The 27,457-nt window shown below is 41.5% G+C and overlaps 2 protein-coding genes and 1 long non-coding RNA gene across 5 annotated transcripts; all 3 read right to left on the reverse strand.

Annotated features, from left to right (window-relative positions):
* Positions 1-540: 540 nt before the first annotated feature.
* Positions 541-3,905, reverse strand: LOC137245057 (dnaJ homolog subfamily C member 21). The gene is made up of 2 exons (XM_067775084.1): positions 3,143-3,905; positions 541-1,996 (listed from the first exon to the last, which is right to left on the reverse strand). Exons 1-2 carry the CDS (start codon positions 3,746-3,748, stop codon positions 743-745), a joined length of 1,860 nt encoding a protein of 619 aa, XP_067631185.1. The 5' UTR covers positions 3,749-3,905; the 3' UTR covers positions 541-742.
* An 8,257-nt stretch (positions 3,906-12,162) lies between these two features.
* LOC137246962 (DNA methyltransferase 1-associated protein 1-like) lies at positions 12,163-15,022 on the reverse strand. Its single transcript, XM_067778026.1, has 7 exons — positions 14,795-15,022; positions 14,640-14,743; positions 14,292-14,577; positions 13,705-14,034; positions 13,387-13,640; positions 12,536-12,690; positions 12,163-12,471 (listed from the first exon to the last, which is right to left on the reverse strand). The coding sequence occupies exons 1-7, from the start codon at positions 14,890-14,892 to the stop codon at positions 12,379-12,381; spliced, it is 1,320 nt and encodes a 439-aa protein (XP_067634127.1). The 5' UTR covers positions 14,893-15,022; the 3' UTR covers positions 12,163-12,378.
* Positions 15,023-16,405: 1,383 nt separating this feature from the next.
* Positions 16,406-22,267, reverse strand: LOC137246963 (uncharacterized). 3 transcript variants are annotated; one of them, XR_010951750.1, is made up of 6 exons: positions 21,947-22,267; positions 21,600-21,796; positions 21,378-21,523; positions 21,075-21,305; positions 17,536-17,716; positions 16,406-17,465 (listed from the first exon to the last, which is right to left on the reverse strand). It is a non-coding gene; the product is annotated as an uncharacterized lncRNA (long non-coding RNA). The 3 variants fall into 3 exon arrangements; XR_010951749.1 differs by lacking the exon at positions 21,600-21,796 and having other exon boundaries at positions 21,378-21,551; XR_010951748.1 differs by lacking the exon at positions 21,947-22,267 and having other exon boundaries at positions 21,600-21,932.
* Positions 22,268-27,457: the final 5,190 nt, after the last annotated feature.

Genomic DNA, 27,457 nt, shown 5'->3' on the forward strand with positions numbered 1-27,457 from the left:
CCTCACTGGTAACTTTTGTTGGCTGTGCGGATGTATCAAGTCCATGCCTAACGTAGACGCAGCCACGGAGCGTGAATGCCGCCTGCAGCTTTCCCTGCCGCCTTAATTGGATAGCCGCTTGTAGCAAAAGCCTATTTTCCTTGGTAAGGCTCTCGTATAGATGGAAGTTTCCCTGGATAACTAGTATCTAAAATTATAACGATTAAAACAAATAGAAGTCGTACTGTTTCCAGGGGCATAAGACCTCCTCCCAATGCTAGTTCCTTCCAGACTTCCAAATTTCTTCGGAATCCGTACAGTCGTTCTGGCGTGATAACCACAATGGCGAATAAACTAATTTAAAACAACTGTTTTGCCTCCCTTTAAAAAAAAAATTATACAGCGACTACATCCTTGATTTTTAATAATTTGCTAAGATAGGGCGTTTACGAAACGGCAGCCGAGATGCCAGCGTTCGAATTATAGTCGAACTAATTTTTATAATAAAATGATGTTCTCGTTATACTCTTCATATATAATTCTTACTAATTATATGACCAGTAACTTAGGTTTTAGTCAGATATAATTCAATCTTTTACAGTTTTGCTAAAAATATTCAGTTTTATGTGCATTATAATAGAATTAAATATTATTATAAGATCATTCAATGTATTAAAGTTAACAAGAAATAAATAACACAAAGATAACAGCTTTTTAAGTTTATATAACTCTCTAAATCTAGCGTAGCATCAAATGACATAATCTACTTCCTTTTACCTTTACTCTTCTTACTTTTGCTACCCTCCGCTGCTGTTGTGTGCGTATCATTCGTCGCTTTCGGTATATAAACGCCATGATTCATAATTTTTAGATGTGAAAATAGTTTATTCTTAGAAGGAAAATTCGCGTTGCATGTAACGCACACATGGTTGGAACTGGCAGCAGAGGAGGAGGATTCACTGGCTTTTGATTTTGACTTAGACGTTGGCTTTTTAACTGCGTGACCTTCATCTTCATCTGTAGAATCACCGACAAGGTTTTGCTCAGTTTGAGTTTTTGGCGGCTTCTTTTGCTGCGTCGCTTTAGGATCCGCTTTTTTCGGCTCCATTTTTATTTCGTCTTCATTAGTTTTAATTACTTCCTCATCTCTTGCTGCAGTCTTTTTATTTTGCTTTTTGCTTTTATTTTTACGTGCAGATTTTTTGGCACTGTTACTCCAGTCCTCTTCATCACTATCAGCAATTTTGGCTTGCTCTAGAAAATCGGCCGCTACAGCTTCGTCTTCGTGTTCATTGTCATCTTCTGTGCCAGGCACTTGTGATTTGTTTAGTTTGGCATTTTTACGCGCCTTTTTACTCTTTTTCGATTTTATGCTTACAACGAGCTCCTCGGCTGCACTCGCATCATCTGATTGTATTTCTGTGTTTCCATCCACTACCTCACGCTTATCACTTTGTGCTACTGTTTTTTCATCTGCCGAATCGCCCGTCTGACTATCAAGTACCTCCTCCTCGCTTTCTTGCACATCTTCATTATTTTCTTGAAAAGCTTCTTCTTCAGCTTGCATTTCAACTTTCATTCGTTCCAAGGCTTCACGATGCCTTTTACTGCTTTCATGATTTTCATAAGCGCGATCGTTTTTGAACATTTTATTACATGCTACACAATAAAGATCATCTACATAAAAGTATTCTTCTGTACTTTCTACCTCTTCATTTTCGTTTCCCTCTACATCTTCTTCTTCATCACCAGTATCATCTGAATCTTCTTCTGCGCTACTGTCGCCATAATCTTGTGCCAATTGCTTGAGTTGCGCTTCATAATCGTCGTTCTTGTGTTGGTCGTTTTGCTTGTTCTGTTCACGCATTTCTTGAAGCTCACGCTGTCGTTTACGTATCTGCTCCAATCTATTTTGTTCTTGTTTCTTTCTGTTAAGCTCAGCACGTTCTTCTAACAACTTTCTGTAGGCTTGTACGCGCTTGTCTCGCTTGCGCACAAATGATACCAAGTTTCGTACCTTAAAAAAAAAAACAAAAAAAAATTTTATAAATGGAATTAGACAGGGGCGGAAACTGTTATTCCTTTTATAAAATAATTCCTTCCAAAACTATTAATTTTGGACTTTTAATATATTTGGATCAAGATAAAACTTGTCTTCGGATTTTTATTTTTTGAGTCCGATAGAACTAGTTAAACTCGGACTTTTAAAAATAAAAGTCCGGAAATAAAAGTTAAATCCGGACTTTTATTTTTTAAGGCGAATTAAATCGTCCGAGTTTAACTAGTTTTATCGGACTAAAAAATAAAAATACAGATTTTACTTTTATATGTGGACATTTATGGAAAAAGTTCGAAAAATAAAAAGGATGCATGATTCGGCATGATATTGCTATAAGGATACCTGGGAACTCAAACATTTTCACCTGGGACAATTTTTTGACCAGGACTTTTTCGACTCCAAAAAAAAAATAATAATAATTATTTTCCCCGTCCCTGGAATTAGATTTACATTTACAAGTAATCAAGGTAATCTTCAGAACACAAAGTACGATATGATCCCACTTTTCTATATTGGAATGCACGGGTTCTGCGGCCACAGGTAAGCCCTCGATTCAATAAGCTACCTGTAATGAAGTTGTCTGATTGCTGACGAAAGAAGACGGGTTTTGCCTGGGAAGCGGGTCCGCGTCAAAGAGTATTGCTCTGAGGTGTCTTGGTTTGGCATGTTTCAGCAGGAACTTCTTAACATTTCATGGAGAAGAATCTCCACATTATTTGACTAAGTCAAGGAATGCAATGAATGTTTGCAAGTTTGAGTAACGAAGAACTAAGGATGGTAGGTAAATCGCCTTTTCTCAAGTCCATACGGGGAGCAAGAAAGGAGTAATGGATACGCATGCCATTCATTGAAAGCATTTTGAATGGGCTATTTCGCTAGCCCATACTTTAACATTGTGGCTTTAGGTTTAACAGGAGCAGCGAAGAAGATTCTTTCCCTATGCACTCATTGAATATTTTTCTTCCTCGCTGTTAGAAAAGCGGTCATTTAAGTGGGTATGTAATACTATAAACAATACCCAAGGAATATGTCCGGGTGACATACTGACCAAGTATTAATCTTAGTAAAAACAAGGATTAAAACTATTTTTTATCAACGACTCACCTCTTCATTGCGCTCCTTACGCGCTTTTTGCACCAATTTCTTCATCTCCTTCTCAACCTCTCGCAGCACTCGTCGATCTTTAATCTCTTTAACATCATATGGACACAACCATGTGTAAGTTTTCTTAGTACAATATGACTGCCAATAAGCATAAAATGGTGCCACGACATCATCATAACTACTTTTCGAATCACCAAATGTTCGTATATCTCCTACCTCATTTTCATCGTCCATAAATTCAGCATCTTCTGCAGCTATCTTATTGAAAACTTCCCTGTATACGGCATAAAAACCTTTCTCGTCATCGTCATATCCCTTGAAGCAGGATGAGGTGAAATATTCAAAGACATCCAAACATTTTTCAGTATAATCAGAGTTTTTGCCGCGCAATATTTGATCACGGTGATTATCGTACCAAGCGCGCTCTTGTGGATCGGACAGCACTTCGTATGCTTGTTGTATTAATTGGAAACGTTCTTTGGCTTCGTTGGCCGAATCGGGATTTTTGTCTGGATGCCAACGTAGCGCCAATTTCCTATATGCTATCTTTATATCAGCATCGTTGGCGTCGCGTGGTACTCCCAATTCTTCGTAGTAACACTTCATAGCACTTGCTAACTTGGTCTTTGTTTTCTTTTAGAATTTTTTTTAGCTTTGCTGCCAGATATTGGGACCTTGCCAAATTTTCTTTGTATATTAAGCAAATTGGACACAGGTGAGCAGGTGAGTGATATTAAGCACAAAATTAAAAAAGAAAATCAAATTTGCCACTTCCCCATATGGGCAGCTGTCAAACAAACAGCTGTTCAGTTGGTGCTATCGGTTTGTATGAAAACAGCCCGTTCATCAGAGCATTTAAGTTAACGGGATTTAACGGTAAGTCATTTAACGGTAAGAGGAGGTTACAACCTCTTAGGTGCTCTTCCCATTTCGCCCGCTTGTGTTCGTCCACAAGCAATCTGATGCGTTGGTTTATATCCCTTATTTGGTGGTCGCCTGGATCAAGCTGTCTTATAAGGTCACGTTCTCTCGCTAAGTTTGCGGCCTCCGCCGGGAAGTGGGGCCGGATTTCGGGAATTCTCCCGGCGGGAATGAAACGTGCTGAGGCGGCTTCAATGACCTTACGGAAGGCACGCTCCCCTTGGCGGGCATCAGCCGGGATAAGGAGGGCAGCAAAGCGGTTGTCTGTAAAAGATTTATATTCTTCCCACTTTCCTTTTTTGAAGTTTATGAAAGTGCGTTTTTCGGTGACGATGAAGTCGGCGGTACGCTCGAGCGAAATAAGTATAGGCAGGTGGTCGGATGCCAATGTTACCATCGGCTGCCAGTTGACGCAGTTTACTAGTTCTGCGCTCACGATTGAGATATCTGGCGAACTGTGACAGCTTCCTACCATACGTGTGGGGGCGTCTCCGTTTATTGTGCAGAACCTCGTTTCTTCTATTTGATCCGCCAACATCTCACCCCTACTGTCCGCCCGCAAGTTTGAGTGCCATAGATCGTGATGGGTATTGAAATCGCCTAAGATAATGCGATTGTTGCCAGTAAGGCTCTGATATTAGGGCGGTATCTACTGGGGCAACAGATGGCAGGAGGGATGTAGATGTTGATGATTTCTAGGTTTGCATCGCCTGACCGGACAGATAGGTCTTGACGTTCTAAAACATTGTCCCTGCGGTCGATGCCAGGATCAAATATATAATATTGCACAGAGTGGTGTATGATAAACGCGAGGCCGCCTCCATTTCCGCTCTCGCGGTCTTTCCTGTGGACATTATACCCAGAGCAGGTCTGCAATGCAGATCTTGCTGTAAGTTTAGTCTCTTGAATCGCAGCAATGCCGATGTTGTGCCGCTTCTTGAAATCGACTATCTCCGTAATCTTCCCAGTTAGTCCATTACAGTTTAACTGCAGAATTCTGAAGTGCATAAGGGGAGACCCCGCCACTCTGGGGGTAGATAGATAGATAGATAATTAATTGAGGATCTCACTACGACCATTGGTCTATTGTGCCCTCAACTGCTTCACAGCACCTCATCCAAGCCGACTTCTCTGATGAACCCTAGCAGTTCACCTGGCTTGAGGGATTTGATGTGAGAATGCTCTGGCCATGGTAAGCCCAAAAACTTAGCCCTACGTCTTGAGATTGCGTCACATTCCAGGAGTATATGTTCCGCCGTCTCCGCTGATCGATTACAAAATCGGCATGTGTTGTTCGATAGTATGCCCAGCTTCTGCATGTGGCTGTTCAGTCTGCAGTGTCCTGTAAGAATAGCTGTTAGGATCCTCAGGTTATCTTTCGACAGGCCCATTAATGCCCTATATCGAGTTGTGTTATAGCCCCCCAGCAGTAACTTAGATTGCCTCAAGCCTGGCATATTGCGCCAGTGTTCTTCCCTCTTTTCCCTTTCTTCTAATAGTAGATGCCCTCTGATTTCCTGCGGGCCTACTGGCAGGAAGGGCTCAGGACCAATAGGTCGTGTCGTTGCTGCCTCCCTTGCCAGGCTGTCCGCTTGCTCATTGCCCTCCACTCCCCTGTGGCCAGGAACCCAGGCCAACAACAGTTTGTTGTGTGCTCCTAGTTGATTTAGCTTTTCAACGCACTCAAGTACAAGTGCTGATTTTATTTCAGACGCCGAGATCGCCTTGAGGCTGGCCTGACTGTCACTGAGTATGGCAATTGTCTCGTTGGAGTATTCGCGCCGAAGGGTCAGGTCAGCACACTGGCTTATAGCGAATACTTCCGCTTGAAAAATGCTCGGGTCTGCTCCCAGAGGCGTTGATATCTTGGCTCTGGGTCCAATGACTCCAGATCCAATCCCCTCTGGCGTCTTCGAGTCATCTGTGTACCATACTATTCTATTTAGCTGATGAATGTACACAATTCTGCTTTCCTCCCACGTACCCTTGTCTCCCAGTTCTACTTTGTACCTTTTCTCATAGACTATCTGCCTGAGGATATCATCCCTCGGGAGTTGAGAGATTGGGATCTTCTCTCTCAATTCCGCCATGTTTCGGGACGATATGACTTTACCTATGCCCGAGCCCTCCTTAGCAATATTCAGGAGGGTTCGCTTGGCTGACTGCTCTATTGATATATGCAGCGGGGCCAGATCGAGGATAGCCTCCAGCGCTGCTGTACGGCATGTGCGCATAGCTCCCGTGATGCATACACATGCCAGTCGCTGAAGTTTTGACAGCGCTTGCCTCGTCGTCGCCCGAGTTGTTTTCGATGCCCAGGCTATCGAACCGTATGTTATCATAGGTTTTACTATCGTGGTATACATCCATCTTAGCACATGCGGGCTACATCCCCATGATTTGCCTGCTAAACGTTTGCATATCATGATGGACCTCGTGGCCTTAGCTGTCATGGAGTCGAAGTGCTGTTTCCATAGGAGCTTGGTGTCAAAAATGACCCCCAAGTATTTCACCGCGGTTCCATGTTCTAGTGCCACGCCATCTGTTGTAATTGCTCTCAGGGCTGGTAGGGCCCTTCTTCTGGTGAAAGGGATGAAGGTCGTTTTAGATGGGTTGATGTTAAGCCCCACACTGGCACACCATCCCTTTGTAATATTCAATGCTCTCTGTATTATGTCACAGAGCGTACTCTCGAATTTACCCCTCGCAATTATGACGATGTCGTCAGCATATCCCTGGCATCTTATGCCACTGTCAGATAGCTTTTGCAGGAGTTCGTCCACTACTAGGCTCCACAGAAGGGTGAATAGAACACCTCCTTGAGGGCACCCCCTCGTGGTATTAACCTTAAATGCGCTGTTGCCTACATGGACTTCAGCGATTCTTGTGCGGAGTAGATTGTCAATCCATCTCTGGATAGGCAACTGAATTCCTCTTATCTGCAGTTCTATGTTTACGCTTTCATGAGATGTGTTGTCAAAGGCACCCTCAATGTCAAGGAAAGCGCAAATCACTGTTTCCTCTGTTTCGAACGCCCTCTGTATTTCAGATGTTAATTGGTACAGAGCTGCGTCCGTGGACCTACCCGCTCTGTACGCATGCTGGCTATTATGTAGGGGCCAGCTCTTGAGGGCGTTCAACCTAACTTCTTGGTCCAATATCTTTTCCATTGCCTTCAAGACAAAGGAAGTTAGACTTATTGGTCTGAAGGACTTTGCCTGCGAATAGTCCTTTTTTTCCTACTTTTGGTATGAAAACCACTTTTGCTCTTCTCCACATCATGGGTATGTATCCCAGTGCCAGGCTATCTCTCATGATCCTGGCCAGATGTGGGATAATCTGTGTCCCTTGCTGCATTAGCACCGGGTAGATGCCATCCACCCCCGGAGATTTGTATTTCTCAAAGGATTCCACTGCCCATCTGACTCTGGCCTCACTGAAGAGGGAGTTGGCCAATTGCCAGTCTGATGGGGTTGGTTTCACTCTGGGGAACACAGGTTCCGGTACTTGCGGAGAGGCACCCGGAAAATGCGTATGTAGCAGGGCCCTCGCTCGCTCCTCCACCGTTCCGGTATAGGTACCGTCTGGAAGCCTAATCGCTAAGTTAATCTCCCTCTGCTCTTTGGCTAGGGCCTTGTGGAGCCTTGCCGCTGCAGGTGTGCTAGAAATTCCCTCACAGAAATTTCTGAAACTTTCCCTCTTAGCTTTCCTTATCTCTTTATTGTACTTTGTTAGATTTTGAGTGTATTCCTCCCAGTTGCCGGTTCTTCTTGCCCCGTTAAAGAGTTTTCTGACTTTCTTCCTTAGTAGTGTCAGGTCATGCGACCACCAGGGGGTTGCCTTCTTACCCTTAACTAGGGAGACTAGGCAACTGGAGTTGTAGGCATCTATCATTATCTGATTTGCTCTATCCACTCTGCTCTCTAACTCAGTACAGTTAGTGCTTCTGCTCTTATTTCTGAGACTATCCGCGTTAGCCTCTATGATACTTTTGTAGCTGCCCCAGTCTGTTTTCCTGGGATTTCTTTTAGGGCTGGATTGCCCCGATACAGCACCCAGCTCAAACCTTATGATCCTATGATCCGATAGGGAGGGTTCTTCTGATTGTTGCCAAGTGTTATATCTAGGACCTCTGCCCTGACTCTCGTGACAAAAGTCGGTTTGCTCCCGACGTTATATATATTCAAATCGTTGCTGACTATATATTCTAGTAAACACTCACCCCTTTGGTTGGTATCATTACTGCCCCACTCCGTGTTGTGGGAGTTGGCATCGCTTCCTATGATCAACGGAAGTTTCGACTTCTGCAGTGCTCCACTAGCTTCTGCACGCTAACTGGAGGGAATGTGCTGTCGTCCCCCGGGAAGTAGGCTGCGGCCAGCACAATGCTGGTGTTGTCTCCATTCACCTTTGCCTCGATCTGCACCGCCACCAGATCCCGGCTTAAAAATTCTGTAATGCAAAAATAGTTAATGTTTGACTTAAGCATTACACATGCTCTTGGTCTCTGCTGTGAGAGATCCCAAATAAATTTGTTATTACTTACATTAAGGCCCCACACCTGTCCCTTGGAAGCCCAAGGTTCTTGTATGAGGGCGATGCCCAGATCATCCGAGGCGAACCTCCTCATCAGTACAGCCGAGGCTGCAATGGCGTGATGGAGGTTGATCTGGGCTATTTTTATGCTTGTGCCGGTCATTTTGGCCCGGCCGGCCTCATCGGATCATCGTCATTCGACAATCCGCTCTCGCTTTCGTCACACCTATTCAGCTCCAGCTCCTGGAGGTCGAGGCCCTCGATGAGCTCTTGTGTGGTGGGGATTTCTTTTTCATCCCCAGGCTGCACGATTTTGTCCTTGCTTGCTGCGGTGGGAGGGTTCGTGGTCTCGCGAGCTCTGATGGTATCGGTGCTCGCGTCCGTCATGTTCTCGTCCGACAGCTCGCCCCTAAGGGCTTCCGAATAGCTCTGCTGCCTTGGTGCCATCCCAGCGGGTACGCCAGTCGCCCTTGAATCTCCCTGCCCGTGGGTGCAGTGTTCCTGGGAGCGTGGGCCCGTTGCCTTTTTGAGCTTGGAGTTTCCTCCGGCGTACTTTGCCCGATCCTGCTCTTTTCAGCGGGAGCGGGCACATGCTGGTCAGCTGCCGCTGGCTGTGCTCTTCTTCCTTCTCTGCTTCCTCTTTGAGCATTGGCTTTTCTCTGCCCGTGGTCCGGTTAATGCCTGCGCTCATCTGCCCTGGCTCTTGCCTCCATGGGCGACAGGCCTTCCTCTAGATATCGGAGATATCTTTTTACCCCAGCCCCACTTAGTCCAAAGCGCCTCTTATCATCCAGCGCTCCTGGACTGCCCCGTGGTGGAAGTGCAGGTTGCCTGCCTCTGTTGTGCCTTCTGTTAGGCCGCTTCCCCTCCTCCGGGTTCCGCTCTTTATTTTTTCCTTCCTGGGACCTTTCATAGGTGCTCTGTGAGCTGCTACTTGAGTCATGCTCCGACGGTGAGCGCCTAGACTTACTCGTCCCTCTAGAGGGACTGCTAGGGTGGTGGTTTTCGTGCTTGGATGCACCGTCGTAGCCTCTCTTTGTCAGCTTTTCCCGCTCTCCGGCAGTCAAATCTTTTGCTTTCTCTTGCGGCCCGCGCTGCGCAATGGAGGTACTGGGCCCTCCATGGATCGCGGGTTTGTTGCCTGCCGCCGCCTTCTGCTCACCTTGTTTGCCTTGCCCGCGCTGCTCACCAGTGGATAGGGGTCCACTGGGGATTGCGGGTTTCTCTGCTTCCTGGTTGGAGTGCTCTTCGGGCCCGCGCTGCTCTCCTTGGGTTTTGGTGTTGCCCTTGGGGTTCGCGGTTTTAAGAGCCGGTTCTCTGTATACTCCAGTGATTCATCCCTCTGATGCTCTAAGAAGAGCATTGCCTCCTCTCTCGTGAGGCTTTCCAGGAATTGCCTAGAGTACGTGCGTGGCCTGCTGCTTCTCTGCCCGCTGCTCTTCTTGGAGCCCGTTTTTTTGTTGTGCTTTTATTGTTATTGTTGGTTTTTTGTTGTTCATCATTTTATCTTACGACAACTTGCTTGACATGGCAAGCGTTGTTGTCACTGTTTTAATTTGGGGAACTGGGTTGGTCCGCCGCGGCAGAGCCCCTTGACGCGGTAAGGCCATGGTTACTCCCCAAGGGGGCCCGGTGTTGGGGAGGCGCCGTTATAATACAGCCGGTGTTGAGGACCTCCTGGCTGCAAACCAGTCCAATGGGCACGGTGACGCATGACACCCTGGATTAGGAGGTGACAGTTCCTGGTTACCGATCGCATTCGACCACATCTGTCAGGTGAGCGCGGTTGCCCCGCTCCCATCTGACCAATTAGTATCATATGCGATCGGCGTAAGCCCCTGCACCGCTACAAGGTGACTGTCTTCGCAGGGGACTCTGGGGATAAGTGACGGGTGACTACGCCTGGGTTGTGGAAGGCCAGGACGCAATTGCTGTTGTGGCCCTGGGACTGGGCGTCCTTGGGCAAGCATTGGGGTACCCGGATAATTTGGGTTTGCGACCTGGCTACATGGCTCGATGAAAGCCGTCGGGGGGTTGCCGTCGCGGAGACCAGAACATCTAGGAAAGTGGCACCACCCAAGGCAGGAGCTGCATTGGGCGGATGTCGCAAACATATATATTCTGTGCTGGCAAACGGTGCAAACGGAGGTAGGGACTAAGAGTCTGCTTCCTTGACCTACACGATTGTTGCCGGAAAATAGGGGGGGGGGGGGGGGGGGGAGAAGACGGGGGCAGGGGCTGATGCTCAGCATTGCTACCGACTCTACTACGAAGGTAGTAGTTATGAGTGGTAGCAGCTGTTTGAGTTGGCGCCGTGAGGCGCGAGCAGCAGCGGGTACTTGTTGTGGCTTGCTGAACAGCGGGGCTGCTGGAAGGTAGTGGGGGGGGGGGGGGGGGGGGGCGCTTAGGCATAGACTACGGGACACCCTTGGGCGTGAACAGCAAGGAGCCACAAAAGATTTATAAAAGTTACGTGGACGTCGGTTTTTGGGATCAAGCCCAGAACAATCTGTCCGATGCAACCATCCCTTACACGAGACACACTAAACATAGTATGACCGTCTTAAAAAGATTCTTTTCCGGCAGATGCAGCAAAACCACTTCTCAGGACCGGGGTCAGGAGACGGACCCGGATTGGATTCGATGCCTTCCCGGAGTAAGAGAATATGGAGCAGTCCTGCTGCAAGGAGCTGCTGGGAGGATGACAATTTGTGGGAGGGACGCAACAAATTAAATGGGGCACACTGAAATGACAGTCCTTGGTCGGGAAAAATCCCGAGTCGCTCCGGTACATAGAACCGACTGCCTGGGGAAGCGAACTTTTGTTAGTACCCTCGTATGTGTGATATAGTAATAAAAAAAACCGTAAACACGATAGCCACAAAATTTGAACAAAACGTAAGCATTGTCGTAATCTGATGAGTGTATGTGTAGGTGTGATGTTAAGTAAGTGGCAATGCGAAGGTAACCAGCTAAATCATCATTCTCAACATTCACATATCTTTCAGACAAAAAGTACAAACGTAATGCAATAATCACACGTTTATACATACCAAGATGACCATACCACTAAACCTGTATTTGAGCTAGTCTTTCGTACATTCATTTAGTAATTCGACACTTAATGAATGTGCGCGTTAAACACACCAAATTAGTATCATTGTGGCATAAAAATACATTCTTTAGTGATGATATTCTTATTTTACAAATCATTTTCTTCCTTTTTCTTAGCGTGCTTTAGCAATAATTCCAAATATGTGTGAATATATAAAGCATTTGACCGCCTTTCGCAAAACTTCCTTATTTGTGCATTTAGGTAGCAAGCGAAACTAATGGCGCTGTTCCATTTCTTTGCTGACAGTGAATGAATATCGTTTACCAAGAATTACAGTATCATCTTCAATTTCTTTTACAGTAGTACAAATAGATTTAGCTTACAATCATTTAGAAAAGTTGTGAAAAATTGTCTCCATGCTTTAGCCACCTACTAGCTGCCATAAAAGCATTTTTACACACAAAAGGACAAAACAGCGATACGAGTTCGTTAAGCTTTCCCATTATGTATTTCTAAACACAATGTACGCTCTACCAGCCATTTAGCACCTTAAGAGGCGTACATTCAAACTTGCTATATACGAGGTCTATATCTTGCTTACGTTTATGTGCACTATTAAATATGTAGAATTTGAGACAGGCAGTGCAAGTTGTACTTGTAGAAAATAAATTTGCTTGTAATCTATAGTTCATACATATATTGATATCATTGACTAGAAATAATGTTATGCGTTTGTGCTGTTGCTTGAGGTGCCCGCATCTATTGCTTCTTGTTTAATATGCTCAGCTGGTATCAAAGACGGTGGAATATTTAGAGTCTGCAAAAGATACAAAATATTGTTTAATAATTAAAAAATCAAGAAAATATTAGCGGTAACATACCTTTCCCGGGCATGCTGCCTCATATTGATGTTTCAAGCTTTCCATTTCATAAACACACGTAGCCAAAGCCGTTCGCAACTCACACAACAGAACCATATCTGACCTTAATTCATTGAATGCATTGGATATGTCTTCTGTGGGTGGGGGTGAGGGGTCTGAGGAAGGGAAAAGGATGTTTAAAAGTAAATTAACAAAAATAGTGCAAGGAGAGCTCTTTATGTTTATTTTTTATGTATCATTAGACTTATTTTCGTGAACTATGGACGGAATCAAAACTTTGTTTATAACTAGCCGGTTATCCAACACTTTTGATTTGATATCGTCCTCCTACTGTAATCCAACTGGGGCGAAATCTAGTTGCGGCCAAACTTAGGTCACGATAATTTTATTTTAGGAACAGTATTATCCCATCCCAATAAGAACAACAACATTATGATCAACTGTTGTTTACATACTAATAGTAATTTCAACCACTTATAACTTAATCCAACACCAGCCATTAAGAAACAAAACTGTAAGGAATTAAATTTGAGTACAATGGGTTATTAAGCTTTATAGCTTCAAAGCTTACCCAACCCAATTGTCAACCTCACCTACTCGAAACTAAATCCTTTAGAGATATGAATGCAGTAACCTCAAGCTCCTTATGACCTAGGGGAAGGATCACCAAGAAGGTTCTTGATAATATTATAAAATTATCTCTGAGTTGCGCTAGTATCCTAATGGTGCTGGTTGCCGGAACGTATCGGATATATATCCGGCAAAGGACCTTCAACATCGATAACAATCCGCAATACCATCAGGAAGTGCCTTTATCGCTACAATACGAAGATGAAATTTAAGAAACTCACCAACTTTAAATTGTTGTATTGCTTGTTCCAAAGCTTTTACTTTGCGTTGTCCAATATTTGCTGGCAGTTTCATTTTTTGTGAACGCAATGACACACCAGAACCACGAAGATCTGAAAATTTGATGCCACTTCCACCTATCTCAATAGCATTTACAACGGAGTCTACTTTCGAAGGGCGCGGTTGATGATGAAGCTTCTTTTTGACAAGTTTCTTTTCATATTTGCGAACACTTTGCACATTAGCGATAACATCGCTTTTCTGAAAGAAAAAGGTAGACATTTATTTTATTAAAAAAGTTTATATTTATATATTCATACCTGATCCCTTGCGATATGAGCTTTTGTAGATCTTGTGTTTTACGTTCACGCTCCTTCTTGCGTGCTTCAATCTTCTTCAACTCATTCAATAACATTTGTTCTTCTTCGACTTGTTGTGTTGTACGTTCAAACAGTTTTTTAAGTTGATCTTTACGTTTGCGCTCATGTTCGGCATCAAAAGCATAAGCCTTCTTGTCACCTGACAGTGCCTTGGTCTTACTGAGTAGGCCAACAACTTCATAGTACCGCTCTTTAAGATCTTCTACAGATTTAACACCATGTTGGGCGCGATCCCAACGATCTGCCATAACAATAAATCGCAAATCGAAGCTAAGCAAGGATAATGCATATTTTTAAAAAAGAATAATTGAAGAATTGATATTGTGTGAATGCGATGCGAACTAAAAATAATTTTTTTGCCAGATATCTTCTTTAAGCCAACTCTTTCAAAAAGGCAAAATTAGACTCGGTTTTTGGACTGAGACAAAAATAAGCTTTCAGTTTATAGGCGATACTTTCTGGTCTCTCCAATGCCACCTGCTAGCCTTGTATATTTTATGATGTTTGCCATTTCTATATCTACTTACCGCTTTGCTAAATCAAACAAATTATCTGTTTGCGCTTTAGTCCACTTTTGTATATTTGTACGCAAATGTGTATTGTAGTCCGACATTGAATAAGTGGGTATTTGTAATTGCTTATTAAACTTTGCAAATGGATATTCCTTTTGATCGTCCGTTGTGCGCCGCCAATGATGAAATACTGCACCATCTGTACGCGCTGGATTATTAAATGGTGCCCACTCCCATTTACGAACTTTTTTCATACCCAAACGTGCCTTTGCTTGCTTATAACCAGAACCAATACCAAGAGCCATTAAATATTATAAATTTAGCATAAAATAAAGTACAATATATCCAAAAACAGTAGCTTACCTGTGTCTGTAGGCAGCAGCGGTGGCGCATCCTTGTTGTCGTTGTAGAGCAAGGCGAAAACTTCACGGTGCATGCCTTCTGGTCGTTTGGAAACTCCTTTGACTCTGTTAATATTGTGTTTAAGAGTAATACTTGCAATGGGAAAATTTACTTACTTTTCAAAGTTCCTCTTCTTTTGGATAAGGAACATTTCTTTTGTCAATTCTGGCGTATTCGCGCGCTCCATATCCAGAATATCGCGTACATCTGCCATTTTGAGGGAACTGCTGTTCTATTATCTGATTATATGATTAAAAAATGGAATATTATCTTTTTCAACCAATAAAACCAAAATTGTCTGCAAAAAGTATACACAAACAAAAATTGTATACCATATGATTAAATGACGTTTATATTGGAATGTCAAAACGCAGCGTTACCGTAGTTTATATCAACTTTAACATTATTGCCTATGTAAATACAAGAGCTCTGTTATATTGCCTATGTAAAGTACAAGAGCTCGTTGACCCGAGACGAGACCCTAATTCGGCGTTAACGTAAACACACACTCATCACCCTCCTACGAGGTAGTTTGAATGGCAAAATCCTGACTAAAAAATAACAAAGCGACGTGTAATGGCGGAATTTCCCCGATGTATTCTAACACGGGGCGAAGAGGTGGTAAAGATCATGCGTCCTATACAAAATGTGTTCGGATGTGCGCATGCCTCTTGATCGGAGTGGACGCGCATAGAATACATGGAATTAGTGCAGAGGGTGAAACATGGACAAATATTTCAGTTACATCTGAGTATAATGCGTATTGAAATTTAGTAGTACTACCCTACAAGACAGGTACCCGTTCCCTAATCGATTACTTAATCGTCATCAATAACTTGTTCACCAATTATCGTCTTAATGACTTTTACATTGCTGTCGTGAAAAAGGTAACGCATGTGCTCTCTCAAAATAGTGTACGTGCGACTCTCTTTCTCGCTCTTACCTATTGTGTTTTCGACATTCCTTCTCGCTCGATGTTATTTACATTTTTAAGTTACTTCATCAGTTATGTTTTCGTTATCGCTAACCAAAACATATGCAACAACAACAATACGGGTAACTGGTCTATCGGTTACCCGTATCGGTTACCTTCTGTCAAATCGCTTTTTCTATGAATGAAACGCGTCCTTTATGTTCAGATAATATTTAATTATAAATTATTCATATATACAATGTTTTTTTAGAATTTATATTATTGCCTTATTACTCTAGCGAACTTTACATATGTGAATTTTTATATTTATAAACTATATAAATACATTAACGTCTATTCATAGTCGTGCCCTTTCCGAAACCTTGTTTTGAAGTTCTTATTTTTCCTGCGCTGGTAGTGTTGCTCATCAGTTTGCAGTCATATTAGTTTGGTAGGTATAGTAACATCAGACGTAGGGAAATTAGGAAGCATGTCAGGAGTATCACCAGAATCCAAAGAAACATGGTGATTCGTCACCTCCGTTTTCTTCCATATCCGGATTCATTCCATACTAGTAATTATAAATATCTTGTAGATGCCACATAGGTGTAACCATACCCTCAAGATATTTCCGTTCAAATCTTGTGGTGTACACGTAAACTTGTATTTGTTCTAAATTATTCACCACATTCTAAACATAGAAAAGATGTATTAAGTGTTTGCGTAAATACCATTGTGATTACAATATGGACAAACATTCAATTCTAAACTTTTCGTTGTTACATCAATTGTTTCAGCGTGTTGTACACGTAAATAAAAATTCATACTTGAATGTATTTTCGTCTTCCAATCGCATAATTTACATTTTAAATAATGACTATTAGGCATATGAGAAATCTCATGGTCCAATAATTTGTTGAAGCTTGGTGTAGCTGCTTGAATAACACAAAATTTACATTTTGCACCACGTTCGTTATATTTAAATTGTAAATGTTCTGGTTTCTCTACACGATGCATAAAGTTTAGATGCTTTTTCCAACAATGTGCTGAATTTAATTGAAATACATACATTGGGCATTGTCTCATGATAAATTTTCCATAAATATACTGAGCCTCTTTATGTAGGCTCTTTTCTTAACATCTAATTCTGGCCGTACAGGATATGACAGTTTTGCTTCAGGTTATAATCCACACTCATACTATTTTCAGATTCTGTTTCATAATTTTCATCATTTTCAACATTGGACTTTGGATCAACATCATTATCATCATCGTCATTTTTTGATAACTCTGTTTTAAGCTTCATATTTATCAAAGGTTCATCTTCCTTAGTATTAGAATTAGAAACATTGTCATCTTCGGTTAAGTTTTTATCAAGTTTAGCTTTTTTCCTAGGTTTAAATTCTTTACTATCCGTACTAGAATTAATACCATCATCAACATTTTTCGTGGTCTGTTTGAGTTTTTAAATTTGCCAATGGTTTGCCTTTATCAGTATTAGAATCAGAATGGCCCTGGCCATCTTCACCGTGTTGCAAAGTAGGCGACACATGTTGGTGTTGATGTTTGCGCATATTGCGGATATGTTGGTGGTTCACTAGTCATTAATTGTTTAGAAGTTTCAACTTGTTGCGTTTGTTGTTGTTGTTGCTGGCTGATGATGTGGTGTTAACGTTTGTTGTACAATTTATTCGGGTGATTGCACATATTGTTGGTGTGTTATAGTGCTGGAAAACCTTCCGATATTGAAAGTCCTTGATTAGTGTAATCCCCACGTAGTGAACTACTCCTGTGACCGCATCCGCGGTAACTATTATATCTGAAGGCGCTTAAGTTACAGGCATAGCTGACATCGCTTATATAACAGGTTGACTCTAAAGTAAAAACCAAAACAAAATATTAGAATCAGTGTTTATGAATAACATATTTAAAATAAGCTCTTACAACAACGTGATCGGTGGCTACATCCCCGTGAAAGTAGTGTGGTGTTCCTCCTTGTATAAACGTAGATACTGGATGTGCTCAACCGTGCAGTTTTCTTCTAATTTGAGCAAATGTATGTTCTTACAGCCACAGCTGGAATATTTGGGATATTTCTATCCTCACATCGTCAAAATCAAATTACCTAGAATGAAAAAGAAACTCATATCAGTAAGAATAGATTAAAAGTTTTTAATATAAGCCGAAAAGTGTTCCATAAATAGGGCTCCACACATAGCTCTTTTCCAAAGGCACAAGAGAAATTTCAGATAACTAGAATCAGGACCTGGTAAAGTAACTTCAAAGGCGATTTAGTCGCCACTACTTCGTATGCGCATTTCTCTACGCTCCCTTTCGGCATGCATCATCAATTTCGTAATTACTATAAAGGCCATCTTGGTAACAGCAATCCAACAATCTATTTGTCCGAAAATTCGTGGAACTAAATTCCTAATGGAAGGTTCCTCTCCAAAAACTCTGTTTACAGACAGTCTTTCGCCGTGAAAACGAGGGCAGTGAAATATTACACGTTCTGCGCTTTCCAATTCGGACGGACAGCTTGGACAGAAAGGATCCTCCTCTATCCCACGCTTATGTAGATATTCCTTCAAGCCACCGTGCCCGCTCAATATCTGTGTGAGATGGTAATTTAGTTTGCCGTGTTTTCGCTCGTACCATTCCACTATATTCCGGACTAGCATGAAGGTTCAGCACTCTTCTCGAATCTTCCCGCCGTTCTTGCCACCTAACTATTGTTCGTGACCTTGCGCTTTTCTTAGCATCTTCAGATGGTCGGCTGAATCCAATGCCATACAGATCGGCCATTTCACCTGAGAGTAGATCTACTGGGATTTTCCTGGATAAAACATGGATCGCGTCGTCGGAACAGCACATGCTATTCGTATAGCAGTAATGCGGTAGGCTGCTAGTATATCTTTTTGGTGGACCATTTTAGATCTGTGCCATACTGGTGCTGCATATAATATTATAGAGCTGGTTACGTTGGATAATCGCTGACGGGTAGCTTCGCTTGGGCCGCCGATGTTGAGCATTATTCGCGTTAGGGTTCCACTAACTCTAGAAACTTTGTCCCCCACCGCCCTGAAGTGCTCCCTAAAAGTTAGTTTTGAGTCAATGATTACTCCTAGATATTTCAAGGAGGGCTTTGAATTTATTTGAAAATCTCCTATGGTTAGGACCAACTCATCCACAGTCCGCTTTGAGCTCATCAGAACCACTTCTGTCTTATTGCTAGCCATCTCCAGCCCCGTGTTCGTCAACCATTCCGTTATTCTTCCCATGGCGTCATTACATAATGCTTGGAGCAGATCAAGTTTCTTGGCCACTGCTACTACGACAATATCATCTGCATAGCCGACAATTTCCATGCCTCCGGGAAGGTTGATTTGTAGCACCCCGCCATACACCGCATTCCAAAGAGTTGGACCTAGAACAGATCCCTATCTAATCTATCTATCTATCAAATTATTCGGAGCAGGTACGGAACTTGTCTTGGGACACCCAAAGTGCACCCACGTTTCTCATGGCTCCAGCGGGTTAGCGGCTTCCTAGAACTTAAGCCACTTGCTGCTTCTAGATCTGACATCTGTCAGCTGGAGTCTTAGCCCGGCAAGCGCAGGGCACGAGCACAGAATGAAATCGATCGTTTCCTCCTCCAACTCGCACTTCCTACATCTGCTATCACTGACGAAGCCTAATTTAAAGGCATGTGACGCCAGAAGGCAGTGTCCAGTAAGAATACCCGTCATGAGTCTAGTCTACAGTTTAATGATAATAAAAATATAAGAATCAGTGTTTATGAATAACATATTTTAATTAATCTCTTACAACAACCTGATCGGTGGCTACATCGCCATGTAGGTAGTGTGGTGTTCCACCTTGTATAAACGTAGGTACTGTATGTGCTCAACCGTGCAAATTGACATTAGCAGTAACATTATTTACATAAACATAGCTTGGTATTTGTGCAGGCCTCAATATAGCATACATTGGTCCAGTTCGGTGTGCACCAGCCACTGGTACAAACACTTTTGAATGCATAGCTTTCATATAGGATGGATGTCCAGCAGTGCTCCGGTTGTGCCAATATGTAATGGGCTGCTCCGTCTCTTGGTACGGCTGTATAGGTATAGGCGGGTGCAATGTATTACTAGGCTCAAGAAAATTAACGAAAATAAGGCCAAATAAAAGTTGGAGCAAGGGGGATTGGAAACACGTCATTGTCCTGCTTGTAATGTGTCCCCACATGTCACCAACCATCTCTTTAACTGTATTGTGCAACCAACGCCTCTAACACTCCTCTCATTATGGCCCACCCCTGTTGAAACAGAGTTTCTTTGGACTCCCGTTAGAGGACATTGATGACAATTTGTGATCGGTCGCACCTATTGGATGGGGCGAAGCACTGCTACTACAACAACAACAGGCGGACAACACGGTAAGAGAGGCAGCAACTGCATGACCCATCGATCCCGAGCCGTTCCTGCCAGTTGGCCCACAGGGGCATCTATTAGTAGAAGAAAGGGAAATAGGGAAGAACACTGGCGCAATATGCCAGGCCTGAGTCAATCTAAGTTACTGTTAGGGGGTTACAGGACAACTCGATATAGGGCATTAATAGGCCCCTCAAAAAGATAACCTAAGAACCCCAACGGCTATTCTTACAAGACACTGTAGACTGAACAGTCACATGCAAAAGCTGGGTATAGTATCGAACAACACATACCGATTTTGTGATGGATCAGCAGACGGTGGACCATATCCTTCTAGATTGCGGCGCAATTTCAAGACGTAGGGCTAAGTTTATGGGCTCACCATGGCCAGAGCATTCCCACATTTAATCCCTCAAGCAAAGAACACTGCTGGGGTTCATCAAGGAAGTCGGCTAGGATGAGGTGCTGTGAAGGAGATGTGCAAGTCACTGTGCAATCCTCAATAAATGATCTATCTATCTACGTTCCGGTAACAAGCACCATTGTGGTACTAGCCCCACCATCTCGGGAACTATTGATATGACAACATTAAACCTTCTAGGGATTGAATATTAATAATGCCGGCAATGCGAAAGTCTGCTAAAATGCACCATTCTCCATGGAATGCTCGATATATAAATTTCCACGTTTTGAAACAGTGATGAAAAGAGCAAAATTTACAATAATTTTAACTGGCTGTGGGTAGTAAGGTGTTGATATCCTCTCTTAACGCAATGTAATGACAACTGCGATGCAGGGGAAATGACAAAAATCTTGCAAATCTACTGATAATAATTCATTTTGCTCCCCTTCTATGCAGTTCTATGCATACATACATATGTATTTTTCTCTCCAAATGCTAATTAAAAAAATTAATTGGTTTTCACATGAACTTCGAACTCTGTCATATTTGCATTCTTCAGTTGATTATCAACAAAAGCATGACAAATTATCACTAAAAAAATTCATACATGTTGCTAATATATTTAATATGGTAGCCAATTTACTTACCCTTTCTGGTGCGATGATTCCTGGACAATCGGGTCTGACTAGACGCGATTTTTTTTGCCTTAAGAGAGCGTGCTTAACGCGAACCCTATCATGTTATGGCACAACTTTGGTGATGCAAAAAATCAAAGACATTTCTGCTTCTAATGCTTCTAGGATAGCAGCAGCAGCTCCCGGTGGCACCACATAAATAACAGTTGCAGGCCGATCAGTTGCCTTTTTTGCTCCGGCTACCTATTCAATTTTAATTCACATTACATTATCTACTATTGCAATTTTTAATCACTACAAATCAATATAAATTACCGAAGCAAATACTGGCAAACCAAGATGCGTAGTTCCAGCCTTTTTTAAGGAAAAACATCCAACCAGTTTGGTACCGTATTCCAAAGCATGTTGCTTGTAAAGTACCTTGTTTTTGTAGATTTCCTTTGATTTTGGCATATTCTGAGCTGAATCGCAACCCGGCGGAGATACTATCTATTAGAATAATATAACATTTTTTTTATTATTTAAAAATGCACATACGTATGAATGAAAATCAGAAAGTAAATAATGTTGTTGTTGTTGTAGCGATAAGGACACTCCCCGTTATGGACTTTGGTGGTCTTTTGCCGGATGCAGATCGGGTACGTTCCGGGAACCATTAAGGTACTAGCCCGACCATATCGGGAGCGATTTAGTTGACATAAAACCTTGTAGGCCATCCCGTCGATTCTATACAACTTAATATGGTAACGATTTAAAAGACGGTGCACCACCCAATTTTTATCAAAAATTATCAAACGTGGAATCAAAAGGCGCGCTTCGAGCTCCGTTTTTATTATTATTTGATATTTTTAAATTAGGTTGTGTACCGTCTTGTAAAACTTTACCCTTAATATTATTTTGGGCGAAGGCCGCCAACGCAAAAAGATGGTCTCTGCAGCAATATTCTTAATTTCCGTCACATGTCACAACTCAAATTAACTTAATGTTATTTTGGGCGAAGGTCGCCAACGCAAAAAGGTGTTCTCTGCAACAAAATTTTTAATTTCCGTCACAACTAAAAGCACAAGATATTTTTCGTTGTAAACAATTTATATTTTTTTTGCGTTTCAATTTTTCCGGAATAATTAATGAACTGTCATTTCGATGACAGCATGAAACGTCGATGTGTTAGTGGAGAGCGAAAAAAGCTTTGAATGTGTGGGTGAACTGGTTACCTCCGTCTTGTAGGGTACTTTTATGCGTAGCAATTTCAGAGGTGTATTTAAAGTTTGTCGCTTATCAGTCCATATAAAGTTTAAGCGTAAACGTATATAGACGTAAAAAAATACAGTTAATAATTTTTTTTAATGAAAACACTGGTTTACAGCCAAAATGAACCAGAGACGCCATTATTAAATTCCTATGTAAAATCTTCCCCTAATTCCTAAAATCAAGGTTATTTTTAATTCTATGGTAAAGTTTTTGAGATATTTACGATTTACCGTTAAAAAAAAAAAAAAAAAAAAAAATTGGGTCCACTTAATCATAATCTCAAGAACGAATTGAGCAATTCCAAACCGGTTTGAAGGTTTTAAAAGGTAATCAAATTTTCTATGAACTGTTCATATAACACTTTTTGCTAGGCCCTGCAGATTCACAGATAACGAACAAAAATTACGGATTTTTAAATTTTTTTTGTAATAATATAAAAACTTTTCTTTTTTTGCAGGTTTTGTTTTCTCTCTAGCTCTGTTTTATTACAAAAAAAAAATAAGCTTTCATTCAACAAAATCGATAAACTAATACAAAAATTATAAGTATTCAAATACATCGATATAGTAAAACTTAAGTACCCTACAAATAATAGTATATGTACATATGAACTGCCTTAACTCTATGATCTTATTTTATAATTGAAAAAGTTATGTGTCTTGTTTTGACGCTTATTTAGATTAGGATCGGTTTCTCTTATGAGAAACCAACAGTAGTCACCCATCATAGCGACATCCCAGAATCCTTGATACCGGCTTTCAATCATTTTCATTTGCTGGTGAAACCTTTCGCCATGCTCGTCACTTTCGTCGCCAAGAAAAAACGGTAATTCGTAAATATCTCAAAAGCATTACCATATAGTTAAAAATAACCTTGATTTTCGGAACCAGGGGGTGATTTTACATAGGAATTTCATAATGGCGTCTCTGGTGCAGAAAAAAGTTGGAATTTGTGATCCAGTGTAATTATTGTTTTTTTTTTAATTTTTCGATAATTGCAAAATTATTGTTCTGGCCTTGAGCTCGAATCGAACCGCGAATCATTTATCAATATGCTGATAAAACAAAAACAATCGATAACTGGGATATTTTACGCAAGTCTGCAAAGCGACGCTATTTTCGGAAAGTTTATAAGAATAAGAGGGTGAACAAGGTAGGTTGTAGTGTATTAATCGATTTTGCCTAATTTTTATAAGGGAAATAAGTGCAGTGCGTTTTTTCGCGATAGAACAATTCTTTTTCGACTTATGCCTGCCGAAACCTAAAAGAATGATTGCTAACAAAAAAGGGGTTAAAGTTGTTTCTCGAAATGATAGATCCTATTATATTTGTCTACGGGCCACCTTTTTTTTTTATATATTAAGGCCTAATATTTATCAAGATTCTTACTTTTTTGGCAGAAGTATTATTGCTTTTGAGACAAATATGTGTGCCGAAATTTGTCAAGATGCATCAGCTGGTCTTGGAATTATAGCTCCCTGAACGTGAGGACATCCTTGGTCAAGAAAGGAGCGGCGCCACACACACTTCCAAAAACTATTTATTTAATAATTTTCTTGTTATACATATACATAAAAATAGTTGGTTAAGTTGGGTTAGGCTAGATTAGGTGGTAGCTGCACTGGTAGGGAGGCTCACTTAGACTTTCATGCTCCGTTGTGATACGACAAAAATATTATAGCACTGATATGAAAATACTAGCCGTGTTTTTTTACACGCCGTATACGTTTCGTTTGCGAGTAAAAAAACGCTTATTCTCACTTAGATAATGATTAGGAGACCCATCTAGGGGCAGTGGTTAAACAACTAGCTACAGCACAGGGTGAACCGAAAAGCGGAGACACAACCCTCTGTTGTATATCTGTGTATAACATATAGCTGAATCAGTTGCTATGAATAGTGGACGCGCATAGAATACATAGAGTTATTGTAAAGGGTGAAACATAGACACATATTTCAGTTACATCTTAATGCGTATTGAAATTTAGTAGGGCAAATTTTATGCGCAGCAATTTCAGAAGTGTATTTAAAGTTTGACGCTTAGCATTCCATATAAAGTTTAATTGTAAACGTCTATAGATGTATAAAAAACGCGGCTATTTTCGCAAATATATTGCTTATTATATTCATAAATAAAAAAATTAAGGCGCGATAACCTCCGAAGAGATTTTAGGCCGAGCTTCTCTTCCGCCGAGTGGCCACTCTGGTGTGATGGTAGCGAGCTCCGCCTACCACACCGAATGCACTGGGTTCACACCTCGGGCAAAGCAACATCAACATTTTAGAAATAAGGTTTTTTCAATTAGAAGACAATTTTTCTAAGCGGGGTCGCCCTTCGGCAGTGTTTGGCAACCACTCCGAGTGTATTTCCGTCATGAAAAGCTCTCAGTGAAAACTCATCTGCCTCGCAGATGCCGTTCGGAGTCCGCATAAAACAAGATTAAAAATTAATAAGTGCACTATAAATAATGGTTGTAAAGGGGTGTTCTGGGTTAGATCCCAATATTCGTCGACCGAAATTTTTATAAAACTATAGTGGCAGATGCCGCTCGGCGGCTCCATTAAATATGTCGGCCCATCAATTTGTAGTAAGCACACTGAACACCACCAGTGTACAAAAGAAAATTGGGCTTATTCTTCTCGAAAGTATATGGAGCGAAATTCTTATAATTACTGCTTCATGGCTTTAAGATACATCATCAAACTCAAAAGGTGAGTGATTTAACAAAGATCAAGATTTCCTCCACCTGTCTCTCCCAAACTGAGTGAAGTTCTCCCTCTTTCTCTGTTTCCAAATGTGAAAACAATTTTGGGCCGTATCGTCTTTAGCCATTCCTTTATTACTTTATTCGTTGTACTATGTTCAGATCTGTGTGAAATATGTATCATATAGCTCATCATTACACTCGTTTGATACTTGCCGGCGTCATCATTTGGAAACACGTGGGTGTATTTCGGATGCAGAAGGAAGGTAATTGTGATTACAAGTTTTTTTTATGAAACAGCCAAGGAACTTGATGAATCTGATTGTGCTGAAAACAATTTTGAAAATGTATGGTATTATTCGGTTTATGTATTTCTTAAATTTGTTCTTAAATAATTTAATTGACAGCTGTAGTTCTCTGACCGTTAAGGAACCAACTGCATATTTTTAGGCGCACATTTTAATATTACCACTCTACTCAATGCATATGTAAATCCATATATTCATAAATTAATAAAATTTTTAAAAATAGACAAATTATTAAGAACAACACATCAAAAAAGGAAAAAATAAATTATTATTCGCATACTCATTAACCATTTGCCCATTTCTTGTAAAATTCTAATCTCATTTAAATTACTCTATAAATCACAAAGCCCCCCAACCCCCTTGACAATCAACATGCATCTTATAACGGTATTTAGTGCAGAACTAATTAATTAAATACCGTTAATGACATCCATTTCACTTCATTTGCTCTTGAACTATCTATGTATGCAAATGTGTGAAGCCTGTATGTGTGTGCGTGAGTGTGGCATTTTTACTTTAAAGGCCATCACGGACGCTCCAGGATGAGTTTGGTGATTTTTTCGCTTACTCACTTGATTTTTAAAATCCGCTTTTATCAAAATTTATTGCATTCCTTAAGCCTAGGTATTAAAAACAGCGTTAATGTCACAGACACATCGTCTACAGCTAATTTAATTTTTATGCAAGTAAGGTCGAATGCAAGGGAGAGAAGATGTAAGATGTGTGAGGGAAAGAGGGTAATAGCGAAAGAGAACGGAGAGTCCTTTAAAAAGCGCTTGCGTCAAATTTATTTATTTATTTGAATTAGTCTACGAACATAAAAAAATATTCTTACAGACTATGAGTAAATAAAATTTAGCAAAATGTGCAGAAAAGAGAAATGTAAATAAAGCACAGGACCGGACGGAAGTGATTTTTTTTACAAGAAATTACATAAACGCTTCAAATATGAAGTTGGGGCACAGTAGACGACTAGGGCGCTGCCATGAAAAAAAAAATAGTACAAAGAAAGGCTCTGTTTTGAAATGATGAACATGCACCAGGAAGCAGTTCGTGCCCCTGGGGTCCTCACTCTTCTGAGCTGTCTTCTAGGCGTATGTCCTTTGATAGATATGCAATTGTAGGACACTGCAGTCCCGAATACGATTACATCGATCATTGTGGCTATTATCAACAAGCCAGGATGCCTTAAAATCATTAGAATCCAAATTATTTTAGTGTATAGGGTAGAGTCTAATTCGTGCCCATGTTGTCTGCCTGCGGATCCAAGGGTGCTTCATTAGACTAAGGATCCTTATGACCATGTATAAGCAGCAAAGTTATTAGGTCCCTTTATACCAACAATAGGAAGAGGAAGACTAGTCAACTCATCACACTCTCTCCTTTTGTTCGCCCTGCAGATAATATTGCTAATATTTGTGGGTGCATGGATAAGCCGTGATTTCAAGATCTGCCTTGAGCTGTTAGGTATGTTTGCCCACAGTTTCAAGCTATATGGTAGAGCATATAGCACTTGCCGCCTAAATAGTAGTGGCTCCAAAATCAACGATTCCAGCCATCAGCTCCTTCAGGATCGAAAAAGATCTCCCAGATCAGCGGCAGTGGAAAGAGATAAACTCTACTGATTTGGCACGAGCACGCAGATGATGGATAAAGTTATCGAAGAGCAGAAGGGCGAGTTTATATAGGGACTAATATTGGCTCACTTGAGACGGTTAAAGATCGTCCTACAGCAGAATTTGAATGAAGAAAGTCTACCAACATAAATTCTACATATTCTCAGCTGAGATGGGGGTTTCAGAAAAAAGTAACGAGTCACGCCAGCTATTCGTATTTCGCGATAACTGGCCACAATTGGGGGCACCAAGCGAGGTGAAATCTGCCTCTCTAAACTCAATGGAGATCTCCTTCTCCTCTGGCCATAACATGACATAGCCAGCGAAGCCTTTGGGATTTTATCTGCTGCAGTATCTTCATATATGCGTTAAGCTCATGCAGTTCATCATTACACCTCCATCCATATCCGCCGTCGACAACGCGGACAGGGCCATACATTTTCCGGAGAAAGTTTCTATCGAACACTTCCAGAGTTATCTCATCTTCCCTCGAGTCCGTCCATGATTCCATGCCAT

Source organism: Eurosta solidaginis, chromosome 3, assembly GCF_040869045.1.
Source record: "Eurosta solidaginis isolate ZX-2024a chromosome 3, ASM4086904v1, whole genome shotgun sequence".
Lineage (NCBI taxonomy): Eukaryota > Metazoa > Arthropoda > Insecta > Diptera > Tephritidae > Eurosta > Eurosta solidaginis.